The sequence below is a fragment of the Catharus ustulatus genome, chromosome 1 (assembly GCF_009819885.2).
Source record: "Catharus ustulatus isolate bCatUst1 chromosome 1, bCatUst1.pri.v2, whole genome shotgun sequence".
NCBI classification, from domain to species: Eukaryota; Metazoa; Chordata; class Aves; order Passeriformes; family Turdidae; genus Catharus; species Catharus ustulatus.
Window position 1 is genome coordinate 49,532,063 of NC_046221.1, and position 12,787 is coordinate 49,544,849.

A 12,787-nucleotide genomic window follows, 5' to 3' on the forward strand; every position below is an offset into this window, starting at 1 on the left:
TGCGCGGGGCTCCCGTCGGCTCCGCGGGCCACAGCAATGGCAGCGCGGGGCTCCCGTCGGCTCCCCGGGCCACAGCAATGGCGGCGCGCGCTTCCCCCCCCTCCCCGGGCCACGGCAATGGCGGCGCGGGCTTCCCCCCCCCTCCCCGGGCCGCAGCAATGGCGGTGCGGGCTTCCCCCCCCCCTCCCCGGGCCGTGGTAGGGGCGGCCCGGGTCCCCCCTCTCCTCCCCGGGCCGCAGCAATGGCGGCGCCGGGCCCCCCCCGTTTCTCCCCTGGGCTGTGGCAGAGGAGGAAAGAGAGCTCTCCCGCCTCTCTCCCCGCCCCCCGTGCTGCCTGCAGGGAGCCAGGCTCCACCCGCAGTGCAACAGAGTAGCGATTTGTAACAATCGCAAAATGCCGACTTTGCAGCTGCTCGGCTCAGCACTCTGGCAGGCACTTCTGAGGTTGTATTAGCCGCTCCTGATTATTAGCCGCATTTCCAGTTTAGGAGCAAAATCTTAGTCAAATTGGTGCGGCTTGTATTCGTGAAATTACTGTAAATAAAATATAAACAAAAAGGCATAATCACAGCATAATCAAGTGTCTTTTAAACCTGCTGTTAGGGACATCAGCTAATCCAAGACACAAAAGCTAACATTACAAATCTCAATTTATAAGGAAGACTACTGTCAGCCCTTCACACAATCCCTCTGACAACTCAGGATTTCTTGTTTGCCTTCATTCCTCTCTTGCTCTCTTTCCTCTTCTACTCTGCACTCCTAAAGGTTTCTTGGAATTTCTATTAGCACCTCAATGGCTCTGTCCCTCCACCACCTCTGGCTCATGGGCCACAGTTTACAGAGAACTAGCAAATTACTTCTGTAAATTACATCATTACTTCTGTCATGCATGTTTTATACAGTGGTATTTGCTGCAATTTCTGCCATGTTCCCAAGCTCATCTAAATTATTCCTGTGTAAGGATGTGTCCCACTCCAGCATGGTTAATACTTTCCAATTCAGCATCATTCACAGAAACCATCAAGCATGTACCTTTGCTCTAAGGTCACCACTCCAAATGTTAAGCAGCATTAGCCTCAGGAGAGATGCAGGAGGGACACAGCTTTACTCTCAAACACACTGCTCTTCCCTGCTTAGCTGCTTCTCTACCCACTTCTTATTTCTTGTATTAATCTTCCTCCTCTTCACTGCACACTGGAGTACCATTCAACCACTTTTCTTAATTCTAGGTAGATCAAGTCTGCAGCGTATTTATATGCATATATATATATCTAAAAATATATATGTATATATATTTATATATATGTTTATATGTGTATACAGTAATTTCATGATTATAAGCTGCACCATTTTGACTAAAATTTTGTTTCCACCCCGGAAATGCAGCTTACACTCAGGAGTGGCTAATATGTGAAAAAATTTCTGAAATTTCCAACCCCGGAAGTGCAGCCGAGGTGCCGAGCCGAGCAGCTGCCAGTAAAACCCGGGATTGTGCGATTGTTACAAATTGGTTACTCTGCTTCACGGCGGGTGGAGATAGGCTCCGTGCCGGCAGCGTGGGGTGGGGGGAGGCGGGTGGCTCCCTCCTGCCGGCCCCGTGGCCCGGGGGAAAGGTGGGGAGCTCCCTCCTTCCAGCCCCGCGGCCCAGGGGGAGTCGAGGGGGCTGTGTGCCTGCCTCCCACTGGCGCCACGGGAGCGGGGGACTCTGTGCCTGCTTCCCACCAGCGCCGTGGGAGCGGGGGACTTCGTGTCCGTCTCCCAGTGGCGCCACGGGAGCAGGTGGCGGGGCTCCGTGCTCGCCTGCCACCGCGGGGCAGTGCTGGGCCAGGGCGAGTGAGCCCGGCGACCGTGGCGGCCAGCCCCAAGCGGCCCCACTGAGCAGCAGCACCAAACTGGGCCACCTGGACCCGTCAGCAGCCCCGAGCTGGCTGAGCCCGCACAGCCCGAGCCAAGCCAGTAAACCCCACGATCTCGCAATTCTGTTACTATTTGGTAACTTTGTTGCACGTGGGTCCTCGCGGCGAACGACAGAGTGGCTTATAATCAGGTGCGGCTTATGTATGGACAAAGAATGAAATATTGCCAACACCTGGAGATGCGGCTTATAATCAGTGTGGCTTGTAATCGTGAAATTACAGCATATATTTTTTATACATATAAATGTTTTATAATAGAAAGATTATGTGTGTCACCCCCACAAAACAAATTAATCAAAATCCAACAGTGTTTTGACCTGTCATTGTCCTCTCAGTATTATGTTTTGTTTATGTCTTTGATTACTCATTAAAAATCTGTTCTAAGAGCACATAAACATGCCAGCACCATTGGGCTAAGTAAGCACTGAGTTAAGTGAGTGCTGTTCTTTATTTTTCCATAAGAAATGCATGCAGCTAAGAGGGGTTTCTCTTTGTTCCTGACAGGTGTTCACTAATCCAGTATCAATTATCAGTACTAATAATATTAAAAATAATAATAGTAAAAAATGTTTTAAAAAGTTAACATACCATTTTGAGAAATGTTCTGCAGGTCTCTGTGGTTACAGCGATTTCTCTTGCGTAAACGTAGATACAGAGAGTCTGTCCATCCTCTGAAACAAATTGAGAAAATGCAAGCTGCTTAAGACATATGATAATGATGAAAATACAGGTGATATAAAAAATGAAATGTGTTCTTGTCTCTAAAAAACTCAGTACTCCAGTTATTCTTCTATTTCACCACCTTCCAGTTTTTTTGGTCATAAGTCTTTTTAACCTTGAACAGGGTGGCCTAAATAAAGCAAAGACATCTCCTCAGAAACTATAAATTGATTAAGAGTTTCTCTGACATTGTTCCATCCAGGAACAATGCTTTTAGCCTGGTCTTCCAGATAAGGTGTTTAAAAACATTTTTGTTATACATTTTTCAAAACAATTTTGTTCATTGTTCACAAATTGACTTTTCAATTGGTTGTTATGGAACAGTAAGTAAAAGAGAAGAAATATTGGCAGAGCAATGATTTCCCAACATCATAATCTTGGACAGATTAATCTGAAAACAGGTTACGCTTGACTGTTTTAAGTTCTCTCCTTTATTTTGCACTGTTGAGAAAAAGGGAAAAAAATTAAAAGGATAACAGCCCAAATGGTGATGAGAAGACCAAGCTTCCAGCCATGAATACATGGTCATTTCTATCTGGGTTGCAGCTGTTTTTTGTTTGTTTGCTTTCTTTCAAGAGTGGAAGAGATTAAAAACTGACTGCTGAACACTGGACCAAGGCTTATCACTGACAACTTCAGGGGCAGTTCTAAGCTCTGATCACTTGTGAGTTTCAGATTCATAGGAGCCCAGACCAATACTGTGTACTGAGAGGCTCGGCATTGTAACAGATTTTTAAATGTTGGTTTTCCTATGGCTAGAGAAGGCTGCATAGATCTTTCCTGTTGGCTTGTCAAGTAGTAAACTGCCTTAAAGCAGATACTGTGTAAATGTAGCTGAGGCTGAGAGCCTGGATTTTGCACAGAAAGGAAACAAAAATCTAAGTATATGGAGCTACAGATATTTTTCCTGAAAAAAAAATGTTATTATGCCAAGTTTTAAATTCTGCTGGTAGAAAGCCTCTTCAGGCTCGACTCATGCTTGGATTTGCATTCAGCTGTATTCCTGATCTATACTAGACATAAACATTATCTGAAACTTAGGTCAGACCAGGCACTGGTTGATATCCTACAGCTCTTGTAGGATTCAAAGGCCTCTTAGTGCTGGCCAGAGAGATGATTAATGAAAAGTTTTTGGTTTTTTTTAAGCTTCACAGTTACAATTGCAGGCACTTCAAGGTGTTTTGTGTTTGGACTTTATTTTCCTTCCCTTCTGGAAGAGACTTACTTTTTTCCATGTATCCTTGCAACATTCCCCATCCACATGAGCCAAACTAACACAGTAAATTAGGTCACAGACTCTTTCAAATTCTCTTTTTGTTATTTCCCTCTAAATGTGTTTAAAAAAAAAAAAAAAGTTGGAGGGGGAGATGAAAGATTTCCCCACATTAGGGAACACTATGAAATAACCATGGGGATACCCTTCATTTCACTGTTTCAGCAGCAAAAAGGAAACTTGAGGAAGAGAAGAAGATAAAAAAACCCCAACAAAACAAAAACAAAAACAAAACAAAACCAAACAAAACCAAACCAAACAAAACTAAACTAAACTAAACTAAACTTAACTAAACTAAACTAAACAAAAAGACTAAGACAAGAGAAAGGCTGATTCTTGTTACTTTCAGCAATGCTCTCCATCCCCTGAATTTTGTAAAAAACCCCCTAGTTTATCTTTTATTTCTTTGGGGGTTTTCTCCTCCTGAATGACAAATTGACTGGTTCTAAAACCTATGCTGAATTTCAGGAAGACTCGCTTATATATTTCAAATATATTCCAAAAGCCCTAGATTAACGGTTGGTCTTGGTTTTAGAAAGAGCAGATGCAGGGCTGAATAGTATTTTTCTCTTTCCTTTCAAACACTGTTTTGGTTGTTATCCTTGATGTCCTCTGAGAGACCTAGAGACCTGCTATGACTTGGCCACCCTGTCTGTTGGCTTACCCGATGGTAGAATTCAGAAATCCAGTGATCTCTGAGAACTGGGGCCAGTCAAGCTCATCACTGAAAGCCATGGGGAGATTAGCAAATGATTTCTGAAAAAGAAATTTTTAAATCAACCTGGTTTCACCCTCACAGACTTAAAATCCTCTTAGCAAATTTGAACGCTTCTTAGCCAGAGCATTAGGCAGACAGCAGCAATTGAGACTACAGCTAGTGGTGGTAATTATATATGCGTATACTTAAAAAGTTCACTTTTGTAAGACAGGCATATGAGGACATGGAGGAAGGAGAAGCAGAAGAGATATCTGAATTGCAGTTTTTGGGACCCTTTTTTCCTGAAAGAGTCCTGAAGTGAGCATGTATTACAGGTGCAGACCCCCAATGCAGCAGCTGATTGCTCCAGCATCCATCCTGCCCAAAGGTGTGTCAGCCTTGGGCACAGGACAAGATGACAGTGTGACGTCCCCAGAGAATAAGGCAAAGCCATAATGTCAAATTGTCTCAAAGGTCCCCTGCCCTCTATAGCAGGATGAGCTGAGAGCATAACATTTGATCCCCTGAAAACCTCTGCCTGGTCCTCACTGAATTTTGAGGATGGCACTAAAGCAGCAGAGTCAGAAAGGCCTCTGAGCATGGCAAGGAAAAGGGAGAAACACACATCATCTGACATAACCTTCCTGTGCAAATACATGCATCCTTTACCCTTTTCTGTTTTGCTGATATTAGTTCCTAATGCTTTTTTTACAGTGTCTGGGCCTGTGAAAGTCTCTCTACAGATAAAAGCCATGTTGCACATTCAAAACAGTGTTCTGTTCTTTTCTACTTTGTTTTCTGTATGTCTCAAAAATCATGAAAGGTTAGGAAAATAGCCTTGATAAATTTTGCCACCTCAGAAGGACAGAACATAGAGTAAATTTCCAGCTTCTGGAGTCCACTTGCAAAGACAAATGTATAAATCCACTGTGCTCATAAAGAGGAAAAACTTCTGATGAAAAAGGTAATAACCAAAAGAAGGTCAAAACAAAATCAGAGAATCTGTAGGCTGGCTTAATCCATATAAATTATTAGCTTAATTTTCTCTTCAAGCAATCGTGGTGTTTCCTTAACACCTCGCTGCTATAAACAACAATCAGGTGGGTAATTTCTTTATTCAGGAAGGAGCTAGAGAGCTAAATCTTGTGCTCCCCAGTAAGTTTGTGTCTAAGGGTTTTGATTGTAAGAGGATGGAGGGAGATGCAGGGGAAAAGGAGGAAAGGCAAATAAAGGCGAGGGGAGGGGTTGGGGGACAGGAAATCCTGAAGCCATTCTCTGAGCAGTCTAATGCACAGCAGATGCCCATTTAAAGCATGTAACAGCACATTTGATCCACTTACAGTTACCAAGGTGAAAAGGGACCTGTCTTAATTATCTTTCAGTTTGTTCTCTCTTTCTATTACATATATATATGTCCACGTGTATGTGTACGTACATACAGAAAAATATTAGTTTTTTGAGGCTACAGGGAAACTTCAAATTTGCTTATTCAAATCTGTTAGTTTTGTGTGCAAACAAGCACTTAAAGGGCACAGCTATGAACAGAAGTGGGGAATACAGCATAGCTTTGCCATTTGCAATATTTTCCTCCTCACAGGTTTACTTTAGAGGTGAGAGAAACAGTCACATAGCACAGAAAAAACCCTTGCAGATACGGTCTCTTACAAGTGACACATATATTAGAGTATAAAAGAGATAAGAATTATTTAATACTTTTTAAACAAATCATTTTATGAACAATTCTCTCATTATTTCCCATTGGCACTCCAAAACAGTATCTTCATTGGACAAGTCCCAGTAATTTTTAACTGTTTGGGGTTTTTTTCCCCTGCAAGCTCAGCTTAAATCTAAACTTTCCAGAACCTAATTGAGATGCAAATTGACTTGAAGAGGAGCATTTGAGCCCAAAATTATAGTTGCACTTGAAAACTGTATATACATTTAAATTGACACTGTTCCAACAAAGAACTTAACGGCCAGACTTTTGAAGATATTTTAGATCCAAAAGATCTAAAGATGAGTAGTTAATGGAAAATTCAGAAGAATGTTGAACCTTAAAGTCTGCATTGATGTAGTTTGGAAAGTACAGCCTAACAGACTGTGTTGCTTAATCTGTGAAAATGCAAATGTGTCCCACTCTAGAGGTGCAACTGTATTGACTTTTAGCATAAAACTCACTTGAGCACAGCCTTGTTTAAATACCATTCTCTAGACTATTCTGGCTCAGAAACCTACTTCAGCCCACGTGTCAGATTTTAGCAGAGAATCAGTAGAAAATTATTCCAGCCTAGCTTCAAATGCTGTATTTTAGCCTCAAATGCTTTAAATGGGTCTCATTTAAGAGAACATCCTCCTCTCCTAGATGTGTCCCACCTTGAAGCATGGGGCAGCTAAAGCCATGGCTAATGCTAAACACACATATGCCAAGCTGTTCTTAAATGGAAGAAGGTTCAGGGTTGCTGTGGCAAGAGATTTGCAAAATCAGAATACAAAAGGGCACTGGAAATCTAACACTCATACAAGCCTTTAGAAATGTCAGTCCTAGAAATCCTGAAATCATTGAGGTATATCTTAATTTGAAGGAAAGTTGTGTGTTTCTTTTTATCATGATTTTAATGCTGTTCAAATCCTGATGAGAGCATTAAGTACCACAGACAACTTCATTATTCTAAGTATACAAGTAAGCAAACATTAATCTCTTGAGAAAAGCATAGCCTATCTTTTTAAAAAGCATGATTTGCATTTCTGCTCTGTAAAACTGCAAGGGACAGGAGGTTTCAATTTAGCAAAACTATTATCTTATTTACCACAAAATACGATGTCTTAAGCCATGACCATACTAGCTTGGAGAGAGATGCCTGCATTTCACTGGATCTAGAGAAATGGTAGATAATGTTTTTAAAAATAATTTCACACATCAAATTCCTGTTTTTTTCTAGTGGAACAAAGAAAAGAAGTCAGTGGGATAAGTGTTCAGGACATCCTGAATCCACATTTAAAGAAATGATTAATTCTGCTAAGAAATAAATACAGTAATTTCACAATTATAAGCCGCACCTGATTGTAAGCCGCACATTACAATACAGAGTGTGATAAAAGGCATCTATTCTACCACCATCTGTTGAGGGTGGGGGCAGTGATTCTTATCTCCGTGGGAGATATTATGCTAATGGGCCGTCCATTGAAACCAGGTGGGACATTGTTCTTTATCTTTTCACAACCCTTCCTTCCTCCACCAAGTCATTTTCTGCTAATGGCCCATTGAGTCCCACTGTGTGACTGATAAAATTACTTCATCCCATTGGAAGTTGCTCCAACCAGGGGGAAGAGCCCAACATTTCTTACCAAGATAAAAACAGAGGTTTTGGGACACTAAGGGAGCCCCTTTCTCCACTGGACTCCAGAGGGAAACTGGATTTCTCCACATCACCACTGGACCTCTGGAGAAAAACTACACCTTCTACAGGAGCACTGCTTCAGCTGAATCACATCTGTCACTGCCAGAGGATGCAGCCACCATTTAATGGGACTGCTACCAACACCCTGCCTGAACAGGGCGTCAGGTTGTACTCTGACTTTGTCAGGGTTTGGAGTTTGTTTCTTTTGTAGTACTGTATTTCTATTTCAATTTCCCTAGCAAAGAACTGTTATTCCTAATTCCCATATTTTTGCCTGAAAGCCCCTTGATTTCAAAATTATAATAACTTGGAGGGAAGGGGTTTAAATTCTCCATTTCAAAGAGAAGTTCCTGCCTTTCTCAGCAGACACCTGTCCTCCAAACTAAAACAGTGACTTTTTGTTCTTTGTCCGCATTAAGCCGCACCTGATTATAAGCCGCACTTTGGGTTCGGACCAAAATTTTAGTCAAAATGGTGTGGCTTATAATTGTGAAATTACTGTAATATGAAACAGTTACTTTCATGATACTTGAGAACCCCTTGAGTTTGTGGACAATTAACTGGACTAACTAACTACTGCTACTAACTACTAAACTATGGATAAATGTAGCATTTAATTTTCTCTTTATTCCGCAACAAAATAGAAGTCCAACAGTTTTAAATTGCATCTTTCTAGAAAGGGTATTATTTTCATCACATTTATAAATATAGTGCTTTTACCTCAAAATGAAAATGTGTCTAAAATGAGATATGAAAGTTGCTTCTATTCCAGATGTGCAACAGAAAAATAATGTACAGTAATTTCATGACTATAAGGCGCACCCTTTTGAAAAAAATTTTTCCCCCAACCTGGAAGCGCACCTTATAGTCCGGTGTGCCTTATATGATGGACGAGGTTGGGAAATTTGCAAACCTGGAAGTGAGAGCTGCGAGCTGTGGTGGGAGACGGCAGGGCCACGGCTGCTGGGTGGAGGCCCAGGCCATGGGGCTGCGGCTGCCAGGTGGAGGCGGGGTTGTGGGGCCGGGACAGCTGCATGCACACGGGGCCGTGGGACTGGGGCTGCTGGGTGCCCGCGGGGCCGTGAGGTTGAGGCTGCTGGGTGCCTGCGGGACCAGGGTTGCTGGGTGCCTGCGGGGCCGGGGCTGCTGGGTGCCTGCAGGGCCGTGGGGCTGGGGCTGCTGGGTGCCTGCAGGACCGAGCCACTGGGTGCCTGTGGGGCCAGGGCCGCTGGGTGCCTGCGGGACCGGGGCTTCCAGGTGCCTGCAGGACCGGGGCTGCTGGGTGCCCACGGGGCTACGGGGCTGAGGCTGCTGGGTGCCTGCAGGACCGGGGCCGCTGGGTGCCTGCAGGACTGTGGGGTGGGGCTCCTGACTGGAGGCGGGGCCGGGGCTGCCGGGTGGAGGCGGGGCCTCAGCCAGCAACCATGCGGGGGGAGCTGGGGCAGATCCTTGCTGCAAAAAAAAGTGCGCCCTATAGTCCGGTGTGCCTTATATGATCTACAAAGTTGCAAAATTTGCTGACTCCCAGGGGTGCGCCTTATAGTCCGGTGCACCTTATGGTCGTGAAATTACTGTAATTAGTAGCTATTTGGAAATCAGTTGTAAGCAAATGGACAGAGCAGCAGGAGCACAATATCCATTGCTAGACATACCAGTGTTTTCAATATTAGCTTTCTGCTAATATTGAAAAAAATCTACCTCAAAAACTCCCCCAATACTACTACTGCTTTGTTAAACCTTATAAAGTACGTGTCTACTGCATTACACCTTATGTTTAGCATCCAAATTTTCAGTTTAAAGGAATGAACATTCAGCTCAATTCTTGCTGAAACTCTTAAAACAAGTCTGGCAAATCCAAGAACCATTGATAACCAGAAAGCCAAAATAAAGTTGACTTGACCCCTTTTTAGAGACTTGTAAGGTACCTGTAACTTCCCCTATATAGGAAAGAGTGGTGGTTTTTTGTTGTTTTGTTTGTTGGATTTTTTGTTTCAGCTGCAGAAATAGCATGCCTGAGCTGCAGGTTTTAAAGATCTTTCCACCTCATAATGTGTTTATTCCACACCAAATAATGTCTCCATATGCTCTTTGTGGGAAGAACATACTCCAAGAGGGATGCTAACTGCATATGTGACTGGATCCTAGGTAAACGCTTTCCAAATAGTACCCACAGAAGTACCCACTCTGATATTTAGCATGCCGGAGGACTTGATACGGGAAAAGTGAATGATGCAACTTGATTCGTGCCATGCAACATGAGATGTAAAACAGAAGCATGTTCCCCTCACCAGATTACATTCAGGGTTATGATCTTTATAGTGCAAAGATAAGAGGGTATTAAGTTCCTAATTAGACCATGAAATCCAAAATCCAGTGTATAACATCTTCCTAACAATGCTTTTCAAGTCAATGGCATGGACATCCAAATTCTAAAGCTATTCAGCCCAAATACCCATTTTGTCATCCCTGAATTGAATATCCAGCTACGCAAACAACATTCTGAGTGAATTTCTCATTCACCTTCTCTCTTTCCTTGCTCATCATTGCCTCTCCTTTGCAAGGTAGACTACATACAGTAAAATCAGGGGAAACAACCATTCTGCAGAGCCCCTTCAGGGAATACTCAGCATCTCCCCTGAAAAATCATTTCCACAACTAATTAGCTATAAAACTGGAATTAACAGCTGCCAATGATGTGGTGATGATTAGCAGATGGGCCTACAGCATTGTTACCAAGTGTAAATTTTACTTTGCACTTGTAGATGTAAACACTTGTATACATAAATATGTAAAAGGATAAATATAAATAAGAAATATGTGAAATACAGAAAGCATATAAAATGATTATGCAAAAATATAGAAAAATATTAAAGTTTTGTAAACATAATATAATAGATGGAATAAATCTGAATTAACAGGGACACAACTTTTTCCTATACACATGATAAAAAACCTGGGTAGGGTCGGGGTGAGGAAGTACTGTTTGAAATTCCATGTAGAGGTTTGAGATTCTATTGAAATGGAAATTAAAGCTTTGAACTTTATAACTTTTACTGGATAAAATAAATTGACAATAGATTTGACAAACTAGTATTTTTATGTGTCTTATCAAATCAATTTTGGCAGAATCAAAGCAAAGTGTCTTGAGTTAGACAGCACAAGGGAACAGCAGGTACACAAAGCTGATGCCTTATCCTCTCCTCTCCAAAGCCAAACTTCAGATTACTGCTGTGGTCCCAGATTAAAGGTGTTTCCTGTAAGATGAGGACATAGACTCTCTGCACTTTCTCTAGCCACAAAACCATCCCTGCATGTGCTTCAAAATTCTTGAGGGAAGCCTTGCACTGAAAAATCATTAAACTGATTAAACAAATCAGTTCATTTGTTTAAATACCTTTTTACTTTTGCTAGAGTTTAATCACAGATAACAGTTTTTTTACAACTGAGATCTCTGTATGTCTGCATTAATATTTAACTGATGTATTTTTGCCAGGTTGGTAGGAAAGCTAGGAAATAGTACTAAGTCGTTTCCTATCCCAAACCTCACATATATTTTTGGGCTTTACACAGAGTGTACCAGTTCCCTTCCCATGCAAGCTGCTCTACACTCATCAGACAGAAACAAAGAGCCTCCAAAACTCACTTTTATAGTCTGCACTCCAGCTCCCAAACTCTAAGTTTGTGCCTTGGCATGCTATTAGCAGACCTTGACCCATCCAGCTGGTGGATCAGTGAGCTTTAAGCAAGAGAAATTCTTTCTAAATCTTCATTATAGTGATAATAAAATGCTGACATAGTCTAAAACTGGTCTTGCCTACATGGCTTTACTACCAGCATTACTGTCAGAATCATCATCGCCATCAGTATTTTATGATCATCTTTATTAGATGAGATAATCTCAATTATCATTAGTTCTAATTTATTATATTCCTCATCAGCTCTGTCATCAGTGTCATTCATCTAATTGTTGCTTATAAGCATTTAACAAAGAAAAACAATGGCTAATCTGCAACATTTAAAACAGCTCTGGGAGTAAAAGTGGAAAATCCCCCATGAAACTCTCAGACCTCCCACAGCACTGCAACTGCTAACAGTCTATAAACAGAATTGCTCTCCAGAAAATGTCTGTAACCTTATTCCACAGACACCAGTGGATGAGTAGGTTTCCATCAGGAAAGGTGGGCAATGATGATCTATCTGCTCACCCCTGTGCAACAGACCCTTGTGCAGCGAAGGGCAACGTACAGTCCTCCCTGGCTAGGGACTAACAGCACTTCAGGGTAATAAACAACAGTGAAGGTCAGGAACCAACCTGCACATTTATCTCCTCTGCATAATCACAGTTTGCTGGAATGATTTTTTCCTCTCAATTATTTCATTACATGCCAGTGAAGCGCAGTAGGCTCAGTAAAGTTCACAGTGAGGTGCATTTTGTTGTTTTTTGAAAATAAGAAATGCTGGGATACCATCCAAGGATAGACATCAGTGTGGCAGTGATATTTTATAGTCACAGGACCTCTTCCCTTAAGGACAAATCTATTATAAATACTTGAATGACCCTCAAACACCTGCAAATACATTTGTTCAACAACTGGAGTTACGACACCTGTTTTACATATGCCTGACACCTGTTTTACAGGATGAGGGAAAACAATCCAGGGCAAGTCATTTCAAAGCCAGATTCCTCAAGCAGAAATTCTCCAACTGTCATCAGGGTCACTTCTGCATACACTCTCACAGCAAGGAGCCACTCCAACCAGCCTGCTAATGGCAGGTCTGATCCC

The 12,787-nt window shown here is 42.3% G+C and overlaps 1 protein-coding gene across 1 annotated transcript in view; it reads right to left on the reverse strand.

Moving 5' to 3' along the window:
- Positions 1-12,787, reverse strand: part of LOC117006370 (acyloxyacyl hydrolase-like) — a 137,117-nt gene that overhangs the window by 45,773 nt on the left and 78,557 nt on the right. Inside the window, exons 17-18 of the mRNA XM_033078763.1 lie at positions 4,573-4,664; positions 2,504-2,586 (exon numbers count right to left, since the gene is read on the reverse strand). Of these exons, the coding sequence (XP_032934654.1) occupies positions 2,504-2,586; positions 4,573-4,664 (175 nt within the window). The remainder of the gene's footprint in view (positions 1-2,503; positions 2,587-4,572; positions 4,665-12,787) is intronic.